The following is a 22840-nucleotide window of genomic DNA, read 5'->3' on the forward strand; positions in this document are numbered from 1 at the left end:
TGTGTGTGTGTGTGTGTGTGTGTGTGTGTGTGTGTGTGTGTGTGTGTGTGTGTGTGTGTGTGTGTGTGTGTGAGAGTGATAAGTCCTTTTGGCAGTCTGATTTACCCTATGGAACATAATTAAAAAAAAGTTTTAAAATAATTGAAGGAAATGCTCCATTTCAATTAGAGGTTAATTAAAAGAAGACTTTTTTTTTTCCCATGGAAGTTTATTATTTTACCAAGAATATGAGGAGAGAGAGGCTTCCCAGCAGCTCTTCTCTAAAGGGAGTCTATTCCCTACTAATTTATTTTTTGAAAGTTGACTAAATACTGGGCAAGTTTTAGAAAACTTCTATTTCTTTGCCTGTCTTGTCTATCCCAGTGTTTAATTATTACCAAACTGTTTTGGTGACAGCTACTTTATAATATAATTTTAGTCTAAATTTTAGGTCTGAATCTCCCTTTTCTTTGTATATGTTTTCATTATTTCCCTTGAGATTACAGATCCTTTGTTCCTCAAATGAATTTTATTATTGTTTTGGCTAGCTTTATAAAATATCCTCTTGGTGATTTGATGGCATTGCATTAAATTTATACATTCCTGTACTTAGCCCAGTAACTGGCACATAATGAATGCTTACTAAATGCTTCTTGTTGGCTGATTAAATTAATATAATATGATCATTTTTATTATATTGACCTGGCCCAATCACACACAGTAAATGTCTCTATCATTATCTAAGTGTTTCTTTATTTCATAAAGTGTTTTGCAGTTTTATTTATCTAAATCATGCATGTGTCTTTGTAAGTTAACTTGGTGATATTTTATGAACTTCATAGTTACTTAAATATAATTTCTCTTATTGTTTCTTCCAGGTTTTTATTAATACAGTATTGAAATCCTGATGATTTTTGTGTATTTTATAATCTACACTTTATCTAAATTATTATTTTAATTTGTTCCTTGCTGATTCTCTAGAGTGTTCTAAGAATACTATCATGTCATCTGGAAATAAGGATAATTTTTAACTTTGATGCTTATACCATTAACTTTGTTCTTGTTTGCATTTTGTTCTCTTTAATAAGCATTTCTAGAACTATGTCAAGGAATAGTGAGGAGGTAGGGCATCCTTGCTTTACCCCTATTTTTACTGAGAAACTTTCTAGTGTTTCTCCTTTGCAAAAAATACTAGCTCTTAGTTTTAGATATATGCTTTTGATCATATTAAAAAATAGCACTTCCCTGCCTATGCTAATTTTCGTTTTTAACATAAAATTGTCCTCTATTTTATTAAAACTTTTTTTTGCATCTATTGAAAAATAATATGATTTTCTAATTTTTTCATAAAGACAAATGGGTCTTGCATCTGTGATATGAATCCAACTTGTTCATAGTGAATTATTTTCTGGGTATATTATTGTTGTAGACTCTTACGAGAATTTTGTTTTTTTTTCATCAATATTCACCATTTAAATTGATCTACAGTTCTCTTTGCTTTATTTATCTCTGGTATGGGGATTAGGATCATAATTGTGTTATAAAAGGAGTTTGATAGAGTGTTCTCTTGCTCTCTCTTTTTAGTGTAGGTATTAAATACTCTTGAACGATTCTATCAATAAGTGAAGTTGATCAATCTGACCTAGGCTTTTTTTCCTTTAGCATTTCAATTACGGCTTGCTCAATTTCTTTCTCTGAGATTGGATTTTTTAAGATATCTATTTCTTTTTTGTTAATTTTGGTATGTTATATATTTTAAAATTCTTATTTTATTTTTAATTTATAGAATAAAATAAGCATTTCCGTAACAGTATAACGAAAAGATAATTTCATATGAAATTGCAAATCTGTTATGTACAACCTGCTGTTCCTTTTAAATATGTAAGAAAGTTACAATATAAATTTCTTTTTTCTTTTCTCCTTTTCTTTTCTTCCCTCCCTCCTATCCTGCAGTAGAGATAGTTATTGTTAGATACAAATAGATAAATATATAAAAATTATTCTATAAACTCATTCATTCCCTTTGAATTTTCAATTTTACTGGCATACAGTTATATATGGTAGTTTCTGATAATTCTCTTTCCCCTCTGTTCATTTTTTATGTCAATAATTTGATTTTCTTGATCAGGTTAACTAATGGTTTATTGATTTTTTTTTTAAATCCTTTAACAAAAACCTAGCTCTTAGTTTTGTCAGTTCTATTGTCTTTTTGTTTTCAAGTTTTTCTTTATTCAATTTTTTAAAAAAAGTCAAATTTTTTCTTTTATTCTTTCAGTTAGACTGTGAGGAAACCAGATTTGAACTTGCAGAGGTGCAGCCCAGATAGGGGCCAGCCATCTCCTTCATTTCCCCACCTCCTTAGAATTAATCCCCAAAGCTCTCCCAATTGAGGTTCTCCAGATTGAAGGTCAAGATTTGCCTCCACCATTCTCTTGAAGATCTCTTCCCTTTCACCCCCAACCTGTTACTGATTTATTTATTTTGGGAAAAAAAGTCTCAAAACTAGTTTGCCAGTCTTTCTTAATATGGGGGTTCTAGTGGAGCTCTCCTCCACTTTCGGACATACCCTCATCCCACAGAACTTCCGTGGCCTCAGCTAATCAGTTTGAGGTGGTTCAAAGACAGCCACTTGCCCATTGAACGAAGATGGCTAGAGGCCTATTCTGGGAATTTAAACATCCTCCCTTTTCTTTTCCCAGGGCTTGCTTCCCGCCGTGTCTACAGTCTCTCCCTCTACAGTCAAAATTGGAAGTTCCCTCAGAATCTCATCTTGTGCCTTGTCTTCCCTGTCTGGGTGGAGATGGTGGTTGGACCTTGCTGAGTGTAGGGGTGGGAGAGGGTCCCTGCTGGTGAGTGTATCAGGTATAGCAATAATGGGGAGTTAGTTATTTGCTCCTTGGCTGGGACTTTTAGTGGTGGAATTGGGTCTCTTCTCTTCCAATAGCTCTTTATGGGAATGGAAGTGGAACCTCTCTCCTTCCTGCCCCTTGCTCATCAATGTTTCCTCCCCTCTTCTCCTTCTTCCTATTGTTTCTCTTCCACAAGTTCCTTGAGTTAACTTTTCTTGTAGTTATCTTTTCCCTTTCTAGCTCAGATAAAACTGCAGTACCTAATCTTGACCATTTTCTCCCTTTCCCCATTCATTCTTTTCATTTCAGTGAGATTAATTTGAAATATCACTTTCCAAGAAACGTTTTCATTCCACACACTTTCTAACTCCTTTCTTTCTTTCATTTTTTGAGGGAAGCCATGGGTACCAGTGGGGATTGCTTTTATAACTCAAGTGTGGGGAGAGGGCTGTTCCCCTTTTGATTTCATGCTGTAGCCTCCCTTTGAACCTGTGATCCCATGTTTAGCCCTCTTCAGACTATTTCCCCACTGTCTTTAGGTCCTAGTTATTTTTTTTTCCACTGGGAAGTAGTGCCAAGATGGATGTACCTAAGCTTGAGGAAACTATTCCTTAAGTTCTCCTTCCAGTAGATTTTGAAGCCAACATCCTGTCTCTAGCAAGTTCCCCCTCCCCTGCTCTGGGTCATTTGGAGAGATAATGTCGTAACATTCCCTGTCTGTTTATGAGACCCAACTCCCACTTTGGAAACAATTTGGTATGGTGCACAGAGCACTGATTGGAGTTAGACAACCTGATTCAAATCACAGCTGTGTTTACTACCTGTGTGACCTTGAGCAAAGCACTTGCCCGCCCTGGGCCTCAGTTTCTTAGTCTGTAAAATGAGGTGGTTGTACTAGATATGGAGGCTTTTATGAGGTCCCTTCAAGCCCAATTTTTGATCTCATGATCCTCCCCCTGTTATCTGCCTCCCATATTTCATCATTATTTTCCCTCTATTCTAAAGGCAAGAGGAGAAATTGAAGTATTCTGATTTATATTTTCTCATGGATCCCGACCAGACTTTTCCTAATCCTCATCCCATTCCATGTTCTCTTCTCTCTACCTAAGGGGAGTCTTTTTTTTTTATCATCCCTCACCCCAAATAATCCTGACTTAATAAGGGAATGATTTTTTTTTGTCAGTGAAATATTAGTTCGCTTCTCCTATTTTTCTCTTGATTTTTTCTTCTTACAACTTTTGCATCTTAGATTCTTTAACCCAGTGATATTGTCTTTGCCTTCTTACATGTCTTTCAATATGAGGTTTTTTTTTTTTAAAAGAGAATCAAAAAAGAAATTGATTTTCCCAGTCATCCTGCACAGTATTATTTCTGGGTTTTAGCTACATGAAAACAAACGTTTCATTTCTTAGTCTTTAATTTCTACCCAAAAAAAGCATTTAACTTTTTTTATGTTTGGTCAGTTTTCATCTCTGTATTCTTTTGAAGGAATGATTCAAATTCTTCCTTTTCACTAAATATTCATTTTCTTTGGTGCTTAGTATCAACTTTGTAGGGTTTCATTTTGAGCCTCATCTGATTTTCTTTACTTGCCAGAATGCCATATTCTGATTTTTTTCTTTTTATGTTTTTTTTTAAAGCAAGAGTAATCTTGTGTTTTCTAATTGATTGATTGTTCTAGGAATGTGAAATGTTTTTCCAAATAAATCAGTGTTACTTTTAGGGTTTGTAGGAAGAAATGGAAAGTGGGAATTGCTAATATTCTCTTAATTCATTTAGAGGGCAGCTGCCATTAAATATGGCAGTTTATGAATTATTTTGTGATAAACTAACCACTACATCCAAGGAGGAAAGAAATAGTCCATGGGCATTGAACTTAGAAATCCTAGTGAGGTCTTTTGAAGGCAATTTCTTCTAGAAGTCTTGGGAAAGAGTAGAGATGACATGGGATGTGACCTATCTAGAACTAGTTCTCCACCAGTTTTTTGAGCAGTGCTTAGGTCTTTGGTTTTAGATCAGTTAGTAGGAAAGATAAAAATGGTGACAAATTTCGAAAATGTTAGTGGGGAATTGGATGGTCATTCCTGGAGTTCTCAGCATGATTGCAGCACCACGGAGGGCTTTGTGCCAGCTATTGGTGCAACCCAGAGGCTTCAGGACTCGGATAGTAGATGGCTCAGGGAAATGATCAGCGCCTGTGTTAGTCCTGGATGTCGGCAATGCCAAGGGCTAGCAGGGGTGGGCAGTAGGGTATAGGTTCTTGGTGTTATCCCTAGATTTCAACTCCTTTAGGTAGCTCACATATTTTATCTTTCTATGCAAGAAGATCTCATCTCTGACTCACATTAAGGATGCTTGAATTTTCTAGTTTCCAGAGATTCTAGGGCAGACAGTAGGACTATAAACCTTATTTTTGCTTAGGATACAGAAATCTGTTATCTATTACAAATTGCATAGGTAAGTGGGAAAGGAGAGTACCCGCAAGTGATTTCTTGTCTTTCACTAGTTTGACCAATGCAGAGGGGAATAATAGTCTTAAGGCGTGTTCTTTTGAAAGCGTGATAGAACCTTTATTTGGAGTAGTTGACACTTTTCCCTTGATGTGTTTCTGGCAAGCAATATCAGTTCATTTACTAGGAAAGCATTTTTAGTTTTAAAAGCCCTAAATAACAGATATATCCTTTTTATGAACAGAGATATTGAACTACAGACACCATATATTGTGGACTATGACAATGGTCAGAGTTTTGTTGGGCCTACCTTGTGGCCAGATTTATATACTGGATGTAATTGGCTACAGGATGGGGGCAGGCATGCCAGAGGCTACAGGGTGTCAATTTGTCTTCAGTTGTTTTTTCTGTAAGAATTTCCTTAGTGATGCCTTCTGATGTTTGTTTTCCTTTTCTTGACGTTGTGTTATCTGCTGAATTGAGGGGTGGTTTTCTTGTTCATTTGGTGTAGTAGGGCTAGGTTACTTCTCAGTCTGTCATCTTTCCTTTTTTATATCCTTTTGTGTCCAAAACTTCTTCCTCCCTTCTAGTCACCCATTCTGAAAGGAATAGTCAGGGAGATGAACCTCTAGGCTTTAAAGAGGTCATTTCAATCTCACATCCCTTTTTAGGGGCTGGGGTTCTCATTTATTTCCTTTACCTTTTTCCTCTTCCTTCCAAATTTAAATAGACCTTGGTATGGACACCAAGTCATGTGAACAGGAATCCCATGTTGAAATGTGACTAATATTTTTAAAGCCTGTTAAGTTTAAGAAGATTGGGAGAAGACTTGGAGCATTATTGCAATAGGTAGCAACTATGATACAGGTGAATATTGGCAGTTGGGTGGGAGGGAGCAGAGGGGAAGGCTCTTAGTTGCTCTCAGAACTCTATTGCTTATACTAGTTACTACATTGAACACAAGAATAGAGATCAGAGACCTTAAAGGACATTTGCCTGGAACACCACTTAACATAACAGGCCTGAGAATTGTTTGAGCCAGTGGGTGGCTTAGCTATGTCTGTAATGTTAGTTTTATTGAGCACCATATAAGGAATGTGCCCAGCTCTTTTTTGGCATCTGCTTTGCAAACTGAAACTGTTGATAGTAAGAAAAACTTAAATTTGTTGACCAGACTTGTCCCATGTGATAGTCTGCAGTGCTTAGTGACAAGTAATTTTTTTTCTTAACTACTTTGGCTTTCCAGAAAATAGCAAATAATGTGTTATTGGTAACTAATATACTTAGGCTATGGTTTTTACCTGCTTCACAAATATACATATATATGCACACACACATACACACACACACACACACACACACACACACACACACACACACACAGTGTGGTATTGTGGATAGAAAGCTGGTTTCTAAGCCAGAAGAGCTGGGTTCCAGTGCTGCCTTTGACACGGAGTGGTTGTGTGACCCTGGACAAGTCACTTAATTTCTCAGTGTTCTACATTACTCTTTTAGTAAGTTGCAGAGAAGATGAAGAAGCCCTGTATTAGTAGAAGGAGTTTGCTTATCTAAGAGTTTTCTCTGTCAGTGAAATCTCTGTCTCTCATCTCTGTGTTTTCAAAAATTACTAATAGGAAGTAGGAAAAGGGGTGTGACCTACCCAGATTCTTGAAGTCATGGATGGTTATTTCTGAGGAATAAAAGAAAGCTCTTTAACTTAGAAGTGTGTTGTATTGGTTGAGTTTTTTTGGTTGTGGGTTGTGTGGTTTTTTTCCCCCTTTTTGCAAGGTAGGGGACGGTAATCTTGAAAATCAGGGATGAATTGCCAGGATATTAAGACTATACTTCTTAATTTGAAATTGATGATTTTAAACAAGTCCCTGAACTTTATGGTCTCAAGAGCTTGTTCAAAGCCAAAACATTTCATGCAAATGGTATGTTACATTTCAAGTACCCACTGACAGTGGATTTTTTTGTAATTAAATCATTAAGGGTGATTGTTTGCTGGTATTTATAGCAGCTTCCTGGAAACTTGAATTATTTTTCTTACTGCTGTTTTTTCCCCTCTATTGCTTTGCTTTCCACTTTATAGCTATTTAAATGCTAAGCTGTCTATCAGTTTATCTTTATTAATGTTTATGTTTAAAAAGCATTAAGAAATATAAAGTGTTCTTGCCAGATCTATTGTCAGTATCAGAGGGAAATAATTATTGCTTTGGAAAAGGAAGTTAAAGACTTTTCTTGTATTTTGAATAGAACTTAAAAAACAAATACAGTAGCATCTCACTGATGTAGAGGTCACTTGTCTGGTACCCTCAGCTATCCTCTATCCTGAGCACAGCTGAGCACCAGAAAACAAAAAAGGCTTCCAAGTACTCAAAGCAGAGGTCAAAAGATCCATACAGTACCAAAATTTGAGCATATAATGGAACCCCTTAGATCCTCACTCAGTTTCTGTTAACTATTACTTTATACTTAGTTCTAACAAATAGGGTTATTCAGTTTATGCTGGTGTGAAAGGAGGTAAGGTAATGTAGACATGTTGAGAGCAAAAACACTGGACAAGGGATAGAATGATAATGAAGGAAGAGACAGCATGGTATAGTGAAAATAATACTAGTCCTGGAGTCAGAGGACCTGGGTTTGAACCCTGCCTCACACAGTTACTGCCTTTGTGATTTTGGGCAAGTCAGTCAGTCTCTCAAGGCCTCATTTTCCTTATGTATAAAATGATGGGGTTGAATTGGATTGCCTCTGAAATCCCTTTTAGCTTTAGATCCATAGTCTTACGAGACTAAAACTAAATCACAAAAAGTAGACACAAATCTAGATTGCTCTTTGGTGTAGGTACAGACAATTCTTAGAAATCTCCCATAAAGGCAACCCTATATTATTTTATAACAGTAATCGATGTATTGAATGATGGTCCTGAGTCATGAAAAGAAGGTTAAATTATGTTTAAGAAGGTAGGGAAACATTTAATACATTTTATTAAAAAATTTTGTAATACATTTTAGAAAGATTTCTATCCACGTACTTAAAATAAATAAAACAAAAACAAATGGTGGCAACCTTCAGTCATCTGGAAAATTCACTAATGTCACACTTTTGAGCATAAAATAACCTTGAGGATCACTTTATATACAATTTGACTTTTAAAAGTAATCGTGTTTCAATGATCTTTCCTCTGTTCATATTTCCTCTCTTATATTAAGCAGCTGCAAGCTGTTGGAGACCAGAATCAGTGCTTTCCTGAATGGCCTTAGATTAAGCTGTGCCAAATGATTGAGTTTCTTTAGTGGGGGGCAGTGGTAGCCTGCAGGGCTGCCTTTTCAATTTCCTGTTTGTTTACCTTTGTGTTTTGTGTGAATATGAAACTTAGCAGTTTATCATAAATTTAATGGTTGCTTTTCACCTATAATCAGAGGTGGCAAAGGAGTACAATTAGGAAGGTAGGTGATTATTGTTGTTGAGTTGTTTCAATCGTGTCTGATTCTTCCTGACCCCATTTAAGGTTTCCTTGGTAAAGATACTGGAGTGGTTTGCCATTTCCTTTCCCAGCTCATTTTACAGATGAGGAAACTGAGGCAAATAGGGTTAAGTGACTTGCCCAGGGTCATACAACTCATAAGTATCTGAGGTCATATTTGAACTCAGGAAGATGAGTATTCCTGACTGTAGGCCTGGCATTCTATCCACTGTGCCACTTAACTGCCCAAATAAAGTAGTATAAGATGGGGTATGCCATATCAACATTTCAGTGTTCCTTTAAAACAATTTTGAACAAGACCGGTGATTTATTCAAAAGCTAATCACCTACCTAAGGGAAGCTAGGTGGATTCTAAGGCCTGTTCCCTTTCTGTTACTTTGTGCTGCTTTTCAGATGTGGGATATAGGTTCTTATAAAATTTCCTTAAAGACTGTGATAACCTGCTGAAATGGAATTCATACGTTTGTTTTGTTTGTTTGGTTTGGTTTTTAATGGAATAGGAAAATGAATAGGAATAGGGGTTAGTTAGGTTTATGACTTCCTTGATGGTAGAGTGATTTATATTGGGGTTATTCCTGCAGCACAAGGCTTGTAACACATACACCGGAAATGTAAATTTTCAATTGATTTCAATGAAAAGCCAAGGAAAACAGGTTTGAAATATGTGATAAGAGGTTAGATTTAGTGTTGCATTGATCATTCTTTGGGTGAAATGTGATTCCTTCAAACTCTCTAGACCAAAGCAGTGTTTGGTGCTACCAAGTTAACCTTTTAAAGTAATCATTGTGTTTCATTGATTTTTCATGCGCTCATTTTCCTTCTTTTAAATTAGGCAGCTACCAGCTATTAGAGCTCACGGTCAGTGTTCTTAATGGTGTTAAATTAAGAGTACAAGATGACTCGACATTTGTAGGTAAGGGAAATGCCATCCTTTAGTCCCTTTTAATCTCTTCTATTTAGCTTTGGGTTTTTGGAAACACAAAATGTTTACCATGAATGAATTAAAAAGCATTTATTATGTGCTTAGTATATTCATAGTATTGTGCTAAGCTCTGGAGCTACAAATACAAAAGAGAAGACATTCCTTACATTCAAGAAGCTTATATCCTAATAAAGGAAGTCAACACTTCTTGGGATAGTGGCCAGGAAGAAGCATTCTGGTTTGGAAAGTTACTGGGCTGGTGAATGGAGCCATAGGGAGGCAGATGGACATACCAATTCCAGCGGCAATGCAGTATTAGTTTGATGATGTATTGTTCTAGACCTGGAAGAAGGTTGTTGGGTGAGTGGGGTGGGGGGGGGAGGAATTAAAGGGGATTTGAGTTGGGTAGAGAAGTTGGTAAAATTGAAGCAAGGCTGGGGCTGGAGTTGATCAATCTGGACAGCAGGGCCTCAGGGCAGGAATTCCAGAGCTGAAAGGGCTCAGTCCTACAAGGCATGGTTCCATAAGTTTTAACAGTGACTTTGCCATTCTTAAGTAAAATGTGAGCATTTTCCCTCTGTAATTGGATGTTCTGAGGTGGTTCCATTAAAAATCTGGAATCTGATTGTTGGCCTTGTAGCATCATTGACCATGGCTACAAGGGTCCCTTCAGCTCCCTGGGACAGGGAAGAAGAGGCGGCCTTCCTGACCCCAGTTAGTCGATCAGTAAGCATTTATTAAGGGCTTATATGCAGGTGCTGTGCTAAGAAAGGTGAAAGACAGCGTCTGCCCTCGAGGAGCTTGCATTCTAATGGGGAAAAAAAAGCTATGTACAAATAAGATACATCCAGAATAAATTGGAGTAATCAATAGAGGGAAGACACTAGATTAAGGGGGTACAGGAAAAGTTTTTCATACCTAGTTCTCTAGTTGGAATTTGAAGAAAGCCAAGGAATCCAGAAGGTAGCGATGAGGAGGGGCAGCATTCCAAGCATGGGGCACTGCCAGAGAAAAGGCCCAGAGTCTGGAGATGGAGTGTCTTCCGTGAGAGGAACAGCCAAGAGGCCAGCCAGTTTCAGTGTCACTGGTGGGAAGTAAGGTGTAAGAGCACCAGACTACTTGGTAAGGAGTAAGGTATACCACTGGAAAGCTGGGAAGGAGCAGCTTTCAATGCCAAACAGAGGAATTTGTTTTTGATCTTGGAGGTGGTAGGGAGCCACTGTAGTTTACTGATCGGAAGATTACACGGTCAGATCTGGGCTAGTCCTCGAATCAAACAATTCTGAACTCTGCCATTCTGCCACTGTGACCACCAGGCGGGTCGCAGAAGAGTTTGAAAGCCAGCTTAGCAGACATTGGCCCTAGAGATGCTATCGAGCCGAGTCTATATCCAGTCTGGGGTCGTACGGCCAGTTAGTCTTGGATGAGGGTCTCGAACCCAGGTCTTCTTGACTGAGGTCCGATTGACAAAGAGCTTGTTTCCAAGGGGTGTTTTAAAGTTGACAGATGGTTAAGTCCAGGCTTCCCTAAACTGTTTTTAAAGCTTCTTTAGAGTTGACCAATGTTCTGTGATCCCCCGGAAGACAATTGGTTATTAATATAAGTATCAAACTGTTAAATAATCATATAATTATTATAATGAGTAAATTATTAATATAATTAATTATTCATTCTTAGAATCCAGGGATTTAGAGAGCGTTCAGTCAGACGCTATACCAAAAGTAGGCATTCTCGCTATGTCTTCATTCTTCCTGTCACTCCCTTATGGTGTGGGAGGTCAGAGTTCAAATAGATTTAAGGACTAGAGTCTGAGATGCTTCTCCTGGCCTCTCAGTCAGAGTCAGGAATTGGGAACCCAGGATCTCTTTATGACCTTGGGCCAGTTTCTTAACTTTTCCAAATTCTAGTTTTCAGCTCAATACAGAGAGCTTACCCCCTTCTTCACAAAGTGAATGTGAGTGCACATGAAAGTAACAACTTAGCACTCTTCGATTGAAAAGTAAGGGTTCAGGGGGCAGTTAGGTGGCGCAGTGGATAGAGTACCCACCTGGAGTCAGGAGAACCTGAGTTCAAATCCAGCCTCAGACACTTGACACCTACTAGCCGTGTGACCTTGGGCAAGTCACTTAACCCCATTACCTAACTGCCCCCCCCTCAAAAGTAAGAGTTCACATTCGAACTGTCCTATTTGAATGACTCAAAACCAGTACCTGTCATAATAATAACAACAACTACCATTTGAGTGATGTGTTGAGGTTTATAAAACACTGTACATGTTTATTGCAGTTTATTACTGTATTTGAGGAGACAAAAATATCCTACAAGATTGAATATCATTATGGTGTGGTACAGAAAATAATTATTTTTGGAGATCATAGTTTACTGGGAAAAGCTCTGGATTTGGAGTCAGAGTTTGAGTCCCTGGATCGCCTATTTAATAAGACTCTAAAATGAAGACTTTTTGATCTCTGAGGTTCTGTTTAGCTCTAAATCTCTGATTCTAAAGACAAGTAGTGATCCATCTTGAAGACCCTCCAGTAATGAGGAACTCACTTTCTTCTAAGGAGCTTATTCAGTCCACTTTTAGATAGCACTAATTGTTAGAAGTTTTTCCTTATATGGAATAGAACTCTGCCTTTTGTGTGACTTCCCATTGGCCCTCTGTCCCCAAGGGCCAAGCAAAATAATTCGGATCCTTTTTTCACATGGGAGTCCTTCAAGTATTTGAAGACTAGTTACCATATTTTCCCTTAATCTTCTCATCTCCAGTTTAAACATCTTCAGATCCTTTATCTTGTCCTTATATAATATAATTTCTAGCCTCCTTACCATCCTGGTCATCATGACTTGTACATTTCACCTTGCCAGTATCCCTTCTGAAATGTGGCATTCAAAGCTGGATACATTATTACAAGAGTGGTTTGACTACCAGGTGATAACCCCCTCATTCTGGATGGTTTTTTTTTTTTTGTTTGTTTGTTTGTTTGTTTTTTTGGTGCAGCCCTGACAGGTAATTTTATCATTATGGGGCACTGCTGATTTAGAAAGTCCTTTCCCTCAACCTGTACAAACTGGTAACGTATCTGCAGCGTATCATTTTAGAGAGTTTTCTGAGACATTGAGAGGTTAAGCTGCTTGCTTGGTCATATTGCTAGTATGTTTTAGTGGCAGAACTTGAACCCAGGTCTTCCATACTCAAAGACTGGTCTTTATCCACCATACCTTGTCTCATTCTGGATGCTATACACATCACCAACCTTATAGTCCGTGGAGGCCTCCAGATTTGAGAGCTTCAGTGGAGCTGCTCACAAGGTGCCTGACCCTTGCACCAACTGAGTGAAAAACAGGTTAGTCTATGTTTTCCCAAAGGAAATTCTTGGGTCTCAGTTGTATGTAAAATTAGGGCTTAAGGCAGGAAACTTGGTAATGGTTATATTTCTTTGTACACTTACTCTAGGATTCCTTGCCTATAGTCTAGCGTCTTCTCCATCTATCCAATAGAAGTACCTTTCTATAGGTCATTTTCCTCCAGTAGTTGCCTTGGAAGATTATGTTCACTACTTGCTAATTAAACTAGGCCTACAGGGTCTGGGCTTTCCTCCGTGAGGATTTCCACCTGCGTATTTAGGTCAGAGCAAACTTGTTCCATCCTGGGCCATCCAGCCTCATGTTTTAGTTGAGAGGCTACACAGTCTTAGGTTGGCCATCCTGGTCATAAGGAGTTTAGTACGGAAAGGTAAAAGAGATGTGTGATAGAACTTGCTGGCTTGCTTTCCTGAGCAGGGAGTAAAGAGGTGGTTTTAAGTCCAAAAGGCCAGGACTGAGTCTCTGTAGTTCAATAAAATTGCTTCAGTGACTGCATTCAAAGGATTAATACCTTCAGACCTTTCTAGGGGCTGAAAAGAGCCTGGGAGCTCTTTATGAGCCAAGAGCAGTCAATCAATCAGTCAACTGATAAATGTTTATTAAGCCTGTACTATGTGCCAGGCATTGTGCTAAGCTCTGGGGAGACAAAAAAAGAAGGAAAAGACAGTTTCTGTCCTCAAGGAGCTTACAATCTAATAGGATAGAGTACACACAAACAATTCTATACAAAGCAAGACTGATGGTGGAAATGAGCCATGGTTGAGACGTGGCTGGGCATAATTGGTGATATGAGAAAGGGGCTAGGTATTCAAGAAAAGAGGACAGTGTGGAGTTGAATTGGTTCACCAGGGAGTTTCAGCCTGTCTCTTCATCCTTGACCTAATCACCTCTAGTTAAAGGTCCCTTCTTAATGTCAGTTTTCTAGGGCCACCTCTTTTAGAGCAGAAGAAGGAACCCTGAGGCAAATCTAGATGTTGCTGGCTGCCTGGCCTAGTTGCCTCCTTATCACAGGAGTACTCCAAAGCCCAGTGTCACTTGGCCACAGGGAACCACAAAGTAAGAAGCCGTTGTTGGTTTTTGAGCAGATAAATGACAGCCTAGAAATATTACCCAAGTTCCAACTTTGTGTCCAGTTCTAGGATGAAAGTAGTTTGTCAGGAGGCTTAATGTAGCCATGTCGTAAAGAGGAATTAATGGGGGAAAATGGTAGAAAGAGCAAAGACTAGTAAGGTCCTTACTGCCTTCATCCAAACTTGACAGTGATGAAAACCTGGACAGTATTGATGGCAACCCGAGGTAAGGGGAAAAGCAAAGGACAAATTAATTCAAGAGATCCTTTCAAGGAAATAATCTATAAGACTTGAAGACTAATTGGAAACAGAGAGGACAGAGGAAAGGAAGGAGTCTCTGACCTTGATCATGTGCTTCATCATTTGGCAGAGGGATCCTTGGTCTGGTCCAGGTTGTGTTAGCTGGCTTCTGAGGTTCCTTCCAACTTAGAGATTCTACAATTTCTTCACTTGTGCAGCTGGCTTTAAAGAAATTTTTATTACTATCTTTTGTTTTTATGTCACCTTTTATGTCATTCTGATGTATCCCTATCCCTTTTCCTACCCAGAGAGCCAAAAGTTATATCTAAGAATAAAAATCAAAGAGGAAAAAAAGGCAGTTTAGGAAAACTAATCAACGTATCAACCAAGTCATACAGTGTATACTGTGTTCTACCTCCATAGTTCCCCACCTTTCTATAGAAGGGGAGAAGGTATGCCCTCACATCCCTTCTTCAGGGCTGACCTTAGGCATTAGTATTAAATAGGCTTCAGTTTTTATTTTTGTTCTTGTTTACCATCTTGCCAAAAAAGGAAATGAAATTAGTTTGGAATGACTTGTGTTTGATGAACTTGTGCTGACTTTTGTTATAACTGCTCTTCAAGTAGTCATACCAAGCATTCCTTTGATAATACATTCTGTAATTTTATGAATTAATTCAGCAAATATTTATTGGGTACCTACTATGTTCAAAGTATTGTACCCAGGAGGCATTATGATAGAAGGAGTGGAGTACTATGCTAGGAGTGAAGAGACTTTCATTCTTTTCTGGTTTTATCATTTACTAGCAGTGTGACCTCATCTATAGAATCCAGAAGGTTAGACCAGATCTCAAATAAAGATGTTTTCTAGCTGTCTGACATTCAGTAATTTTGTGTTTATTGGGTAACATAATAATCACACTTAAATATTGCTTCATATTTAATGGGTTAATTAATAGGTGAGGGCAATCGGTGGTATTCCCTGAATCTTGAAAAGCATCCAGTTATTCTGTGTAAGTAAATTTTCACTGTGTTCCTAAATACATTACAGAAACTAAATTACTCTTTTCTGTTACAGCCAGGAGTAATAATAATAACAGTTATGTAGTATCTACTATGTGCCAGCCACTAGGCTAAGTACTTTACAATTATTATCTCATTGAATCTCACAACAACCCTGGGAGGTAGGTGCTATTATTATCCCCATTATACAGATAAGAGAACTGAGGTAAATAGAGGTCATGTGATTTGCCTAGCATCACCTAGCTAGTGAATGTTTGAGGCGGGACTTGAAATTAGGTTTTCCTGATTCAAGACCCAGCAATTTACTGACTGGGTTACCTAGCTGCCTTAAGAGTTATTAGACAACCCTTACTGGATCTTTGAGCTCTCTCTCAGTGCCCTGCTGAGAACTTGTCCTTTTTGTATCTTTGAAAGAAGGTGCATGCAACAGTAACCTCAACCCTTATACATTCTCAGTGGCCTGCATTTTTCACTGTGGCTGGTTGAGGTACTGGTTGAGGTACTGTTTGAATACACTCGTGTGTGTGTGTGTGTGTGTGTGTGTGTGTGTGTGTGTGTGTTTAAATGTGTGTTTTTCCCAAAGCATTCTGAAAGCTCTGAAGCATTATGTCTCTCAAGCAGAGAGGCATTAGAGCTCAGAGATGGGGAAAACAGAAGGTGGGTGACTAAAATCAACATGCCTGAGTTTCCTCCCCAGCTCCACCCAGGACGAGCAGCCCTGCTTAGTCATTTACCACCTGGGCAATCACCTTGTGCATACAACCACAGAAGACAGAATAGTTACATTAGGTCAGTGAAGGACTTGGAGGAGGCCATCAGGCGAAGAGTGCTCAGTGAGAGTCAAATTAGAACCTTCCTGTAAGACTCTATGATAGGCCCATAATGGACAGAAAAAAGTGGTTATTGATGAATCAAAGATGATTTCTGGGAGGATATCTAAACTTGTGATTTCACTGATATGAACAATTCCTGATGAGAAGATGGGCTCCACCAAATCAGGTAGCAGGTAGCTGGTAGCAACTGCAACTTGGAGTCTTGTTTGCTTGGGGATTTGGGGGGTTAAGTGACTTGCCAAGGACTGCCTACTACATGTCAAAGGAGGGATTTATTCCTCCGGCTTCCTGGTTCTGGAGCCAGGTCTCTGTCTACTATACCTAGCTTCCTCTCAAAGTGATTTTACCTTCGATGGAAGGAAAACTATGCTATGTGATTAGACCATCGTATCAAAAGCAATATCTTAGAGACAGCTGGGTGGCTCAGTGGATGCAGCCTGGGACTTGGAGTTAGGAAGAGCTGAGTTTGAATCTTGTCTCACATACTAGCTGTGTAAACTTGGGCAAGTCAATTAATCAGTCTCAGCCTCAGTACCATGTGTTTCTATACTATATAATAATTAACTTTTTTTATAGTACTTCAAGGTTTCCCCAAACAACCCCCAAGGTAGGTAGTGCAAGTATTATCCCCCATTTCACAGAGGAAGAAACTGAGACTCCAAGGTTAAGTGACTTGTCTATGGTTGTGGAGCTAGCTAGGAATTGTCTGAAATGGAATTTGCATATGGCTTTCCTGCCTACAAGCCTCATGTGTTTGCTACTGTGACACAATGCCTCACTGCTTGATGATCTCTAGGATAGCATTATAATGAAACGCTTAATCTTAGTGCTCTCCCTCTGAGATTACCCCCAATTTATCTTGCATTTCTTTTATTGTCGTCTCCCCCGTTGGGTTGTGAGCTCCTTGAGAATGGAGACTTTAAAAAAAAACTTTCTTATTTTCCCATCACTTAACATATACTAGTTGACTACAGCATGCTTTTTCAATTTAAATTTTTATATGGGAAGGCTAAATATCATAAAATAAAATACTCTAAACTTAGGGTTCTTAACTTTTTTTGTCACGTATCTCCTCTCTGGCACTCTTGTGAACCCCGTGAGCCACTTCTCAGAATAATGTTTTTAAATGAATAAAATAAAGTATAAAATTACAAAGGAAACCCAATTGTATTCAAATACAGTTATCAAAACACTAAAAAAAAAACAGGTTCACATGTTAAGAACCCTTGAATTAAAGGGGTAACGTTTACAATCAGTTTTTTCTCTCTCCCTTCCTATTGTGCCACATCACAGGATTGGACAGGACCTGAGAGGCCATGTAATCAACCTCATAAATGAACAGGAGTCCCCTTTATGAGATTCTCTATCCTTCCCCCATCTCCCTCCTCCTCCTTTCCTTTTGTTCCTTCCTCCCTCTCTTTATTGTATCCCATGGAGTGAAGCAAATCTCTGAACTACTTTGGATTGGGAAATTTCGACAGGCATTTGACTGACATGCAGGTTGGTCTGCTTCTGTCATGAGATCATAAATTTGGAGTTGGGAAGTCTTTAAATCCTAGAGATAAACTAGTACAACTCCCCCCCTCCCCCCATTTTACGGTTGAAGAAATGGAAGCACAAAGAGGATAAATTTAAAAACCTTTTTTTTATGGTCTAAGTTAATAATGATGATGATGATAATAGTATTTATATAGTATATTAAAGATTGCAAAGCATTGTATATATGTTATCTCATTTGATCCTCTCAACAACTTTGGGAAGTAGATGCTGCTATTAGCCCTGTTTTACAGTTGAGGAAACTGAGGCAAACAAAGGTTAAGGTAACCAGGATCACACAGCTAGTTAATGTCTAAAGTAGAATTGGAACTCAGATCTTCCTGACTCAGATTTAGAGCCCTTTACCTCTATTTCATTTAGCTTCCTAAGGAATATAAAGAAACAAATACACGATATTTAAATTGCCTAAGATTTATAAATTATGATCTTTGTTCTATCCCAACTTGCATTAGCATTTTCTACCACATTTGATCCTGGAGGTTATAGAGCTGCTGGAATTTATTGTGTAGGAAGCAGGGAAGTGACGTGATCAGACTTATGTTTTAGGAAGAGCACTGTGAGAGCCGAGTGGAGGATGGACAGAGTGGGAGAGCCTTGTGGCAGGCAGAGCCACCAGCAGGCTGTCACTGCAGTCCAGGTCTGATGTGATAAAGGCCTGTACCAGCATGGTTGCAGCATCAGAGGAGATAAGGGGGCCTCTTTGAGAGACATTATGAAAGTAAAATCCACAGAAATGCCCTCAGAACAAATTGGCTCTAGGGAGTAAGAGAGAGTGAGGAGTGGAGGATGGCGACTCTGCTTCAAGCCTGGGTGCCTGGGAAGATGGTGGTTCCCTCCATAGTAATAGGGAAGTTAGGAAGAGAGGAGGTTTCGAAGGAAAGGTGGTGAGGTCAGTTTGGGGCATGTTGGATTTAACATGTCTCTGGGATGTCTACTCTGAAGTATCCAAAGGAAGCTGGAGATGTGAGACTGGAGGTCGATATGGGGGAAGGGAAAGGGATTAAGCATTTATATAGCACCCACTTACTATGTGCCAAACACTGGGTGTGCTTAGCACTTTTTACAAATATCTCATTTGATCCTCACAACAACCTTGCTGTTGTTATCCCCATTTTATAGTTGATGAAACAGATTAAGTAACTTCCCCAAGGTCACACAACTACTGACTGTCTGATGCTGGATTTGAACTCTAGTCTTCCTGATTCTAGGCCCAGCACTCTCTCCATTGAGCCACCTTGCTGCCTTTTGAGAAGAGAGATTGAAGAGAAGTGTGAGAGTAGGGATGATAGCAGGGTCAACGTGCTGGAGAAGATGAGACAGAATGGAATCACTTGTACATGTGGTAGAGCGGTTTGTCTTGTCAAGGAGAAGGGCTGCCTTGTCATGGGAGGTAAGGGTAAAGGAGGAGATAATAGCCAAGGCATCTGGGTGACGCGAGATGAGGAGGAGGAGAAGAGAAGTACCCCTGAGCTCTTGAAAGCTATACCATTGAAAGGCAAATTCTGGGAGAGCTGGCCTCTGTGGAAATAGTTTTGAGTAAAGTTCTGACAACAAAGTATATGTCCATTCATTCAATGGGCATTTAAAAAAACACTTAATGATCCTTAAAAAAACCCCAAAACTTGATTCTCAAGTATATCCTTCCCTCTCCCTTACTTGTAACAAAAAGTAATAAAGGAGGGAGGAAAAGGAATTTAGCAAAACTAACAAAAAACCCCCAACCAACCTAATGTTTTGGTATATCTTCTATATCCATCATCTCTTACCTCTGCAAGGAAGGGAGGAAGGTACATTTTTTCATCTTTTTTTTTTCAAACTTGTTTCTCTTATTATTAGTGGTTTGGCACAATCTTTCATATGCTTGTTAATAATTTGCAAATGTTCTTTTGAAAATTATTCATAATATTTGACTACTTACCCATTGATGAATAGCTCTTGGTTTTATATATTTGAATTAGTTGGCTGCATTTCTTGAATATTTGGCCATTATAAAAGATATTAATGCTAAGGTTTTTTTCCCTCCAATCATAGAAGTTCATTTCTTATTCTAGCTACATGAGTTTTGTTTGTGCAAAAGTATTTTGGTTTCATATAACTGAAATTTCTGTATCCTTTTGTGATCTTTTCTATTTCATGTATAGTTTAGAACTGCTCCTGGACTATAACTGTGAAATCTTATTCTCTTGTAATTTTTTTATGTTGTGACTTTTAATATTCAGGTCGATTATCCATTTGGAATCTATTGTGGTATATAATGTAAGTTGGTGGTCTAAGCCAATTTCATCCCGAGGTTCTCATTTTCCCTGCGCTTTTTCCCAAATTGGGATCAATAAGTATTCGTTTAAGTACTGACCAAATGTCAGGCACTGTGCTGGGCACTTAGGATACAAAGACAAAAATGAAGCAGCCCCTGTCTTCAGTGAGTTTATGATGAGGGGGCTGGGAGGGGGACAGTACAACTCTATTGTGGGAAGAAGAAACACAAAAAAAATCCTTAAAGTAATTTTGGGGAAATAGGGAGCTACTTTATATCTGGTTACATATCTTATATATATACATTTTGTGTCCTGTGTGTATCTTTTACATATCTATATCTCTGTCTTGTTGGCACATATTTATGTGTTGTCTTCTCTGCCAGAATGGAAGCTCCTCGGGGGCAGGGACTATATTTGTCTTTGTTTCCCCAGTGTTTGGGGCATGGTAGGCCCTTCATAAATGCTTGTTGACTTATTTTTGACTAGTAATTTGTTGCTTCCCCATGTTGACTTATGTTATTTTAGTCACTGTGTATACTGTTTTCTTGGCCCTGCTTTTTTCGCTCTGTATGATTTTATATGTCTTCCATGTTTCTCTTAATTCTTTATTTTTATCATTTTTCCCATCACAGTAATATTCCCTTGATACTCATACACCTCAATTTGTTTGGCCAGTCCCTAATTGTTGGACGTATGTTTTGTTTCCAGGTTTGGGTTTTTTTGGTTGTTATCACAAATAATGCTGCTGTGAATGTTTTTTGTGGGTCTTTTCTTGCTGTCAGTCACTTCCCTGGGGTATAGTTCTAGTAGTTGAATCTCTGGGTCAAAGGACATGAATAAATGAGTAACTTTGCTTGCATAATTCCAAATTGTTTTCCAGAAAAGTTGAGCCAATTCATTCATAGCTCCACCAGCTGGGAATACATTGCTTCTCTTCCCACAGCCCTTCCAACGATGAGTTTTCCCATTCTTTTCCCATCTTTGCTTGCTTGATGGGTTCGAGGTGATCATAGAATCATAGATTTTGAGCTGGAAAGGAGTTTGGAGATCCAAATCCCTTCTTCCCCCTTCATTTTATGGATAAAAAGACTGAATCGTAGAGATGCTCAGAAACTTGCCGACTGTCATACAGATAGTGTCAGAGGCAGGATTTAGAACATAGGTCCTCTGATTCTAAATTTAATTCTCTTTCTAGTAAACCAAGTTGTTTAATTTATATTTCTTTGATTATTATTATTGATTTCTATTTTTTCTCAGATGATTATGGATACTTGGTATTTTCTTTTTAAAAGCTTTTTTTCATATCCTCTAACCACGTATCTATTGGGAAATGGACCTTAATTTTATATGTTTGGGTCACTTCCTTATAAATTTTGAATGTCAGGCTGTTTTTCAGAGATATTTAATGAAAGAGAAACAAAGATAGTACATTGCAGAGGTATAAAATTCCTGGTGCAGATGCAAGCATCCAGCAAAACACCCCCCAAAATGTAGCCTGAACCAGAATAAAATATAACTGGGAAATAGTTAACACAATAAATACAAATACAATGTTAATTTGTGATTTTTTAAAGTCAGTATGAGGCAGCAGGGATCGATTTCTGTTTGAGTTTGATGCCGCTGGTATGGTGGATAGAGAGCAAGCCTCAAACTTAGGAAGCCCTGGATTCAAGTCTAGTCTCTGACATGTAATAATAACCGATATTAGCATCTTGAGGTTTGCAAAAGGCTTTACAACATCTTAATCTCACTTGCCCACATACTGGCTGTGTGGCCCTGGGTGAATCTAAACTGTTAGGGCACCAACGCCCTAAAGTTAGAAATTGTATCTGCAGATGTATGTGGGTGAGCAGGTTTTCTCACTAGCTGTTTTCTACATCAGTAAAACTGCAGGGCTGGTCTAAACAAATAATAATGCAAAGATTTCCCCCCATTCTATCTTCATCTGCTTCTACTTAGGGTATATTTATACCTATATTGCCTCTTTCTCTTTTCTTCCCCACTTTTAAATTCCATGAGGGTAGGAATTGTGTCTTAATTATTTTTGTGTCTCCTTTGGTACCTAATGTAGGGTTTTGCATAGGGTAGGCAGTTACTCTAGAGCTGTTGAATGAATGAGTCAATCGATCCCTGTTTGTTCCACCTACAGTACATTAGCCTCTCTACCTGATGTAGAGAAGACCGGGTCTCTCCGACAACCTCCTGACATGCATGTCTTATTTGCCCAAAGTGCCTGATTTCTCCTTTGATGAGAACAGCAGCTTACTGATTACACTTTAATTGAAGGAAGGGAACCAGAGAGCCTCAGCATACTTTTATATGAGCAAATTGGCTGCCAGCACTAGGATGTTTGGCAGTTCTCTGGGTTTATTGTGGGAAATAAATGAGGGCCATGTTTCATCACTGCCAGTAGAGAAGGTTGCCATGGGTACTGCAGCATGGAAGACTAATTAAAAAAAAAGTTAAAAAAAAAAGAGCAGAAGCAACTGTGTTCAACAAGGAAAATTTGGTCTCAAAATATACATTTGGTTTTTTAGCATAGACTAGGGAATCCCACCTACTTAGAGATCAGGTATAACCTTTTAAAATAAATTTTATTTTTCTTTTCAGTTCTAAATTCTCTCCCACCCACATTCATTGAGAAGGTAAAGGAGACAATCAGGTATGACCTTTTTTCTGTTCTTTAAATGGTACCCTGCTCATGCCAACTGGCCTCTATCCTCTTCCAGAGGACACCACTTGGTATTCTACAAAAACAGTATGGGAATTATTCCAGAAATGTGACATCCGTGTCTTTTTCTCCTCC

General features: G+C 38.5%; 1 protein-coding gene across 4 annotated transcripts in view; it reads left to right on the top strand.

The window, feature by feature from the left end:
- Positions 1 to 22840, top strand: part of CUNH7orf50 (chromosome unknown C7orf50 homolog) — a 338906-nt gene that overhangs the window by 14913 nt on the left and 301153 nt on the right. For 3 of the 4 annotated variants that reach the window (XM_027874516.1, XM_027874518.1, XM_027874519.1), the window contains one exon: positions 2679 to 2828. The exons of the other annotated variant lie outside the window; for it this stretch is intronic. In XM_027874516.1, the coding sequence (XP_027730317.1) occupies positions 2679 to 2828 (150 nt within the window). The remainder of the gene's footprint in view (positions 1 to 2678; positions 2829 to 22840) is intronic. 4 annotated transcript variants of the gene reach the window in all.

This window comes from Vombatus ursinus, unplaced genomic scaffold (genome assembly GCF_900497805.2).
Source record: "Vombatus ursinus unplaced genomic scaffold, bare-nosed wombat genome assembly UNPS02014807.1, whole genome shotgun sequence".
NCBI lineage: Eukaryota > Metazoa > Chordata > Mammalia > Diprotodontia > Vombatidae > Vombatus > Vombatus ursinus.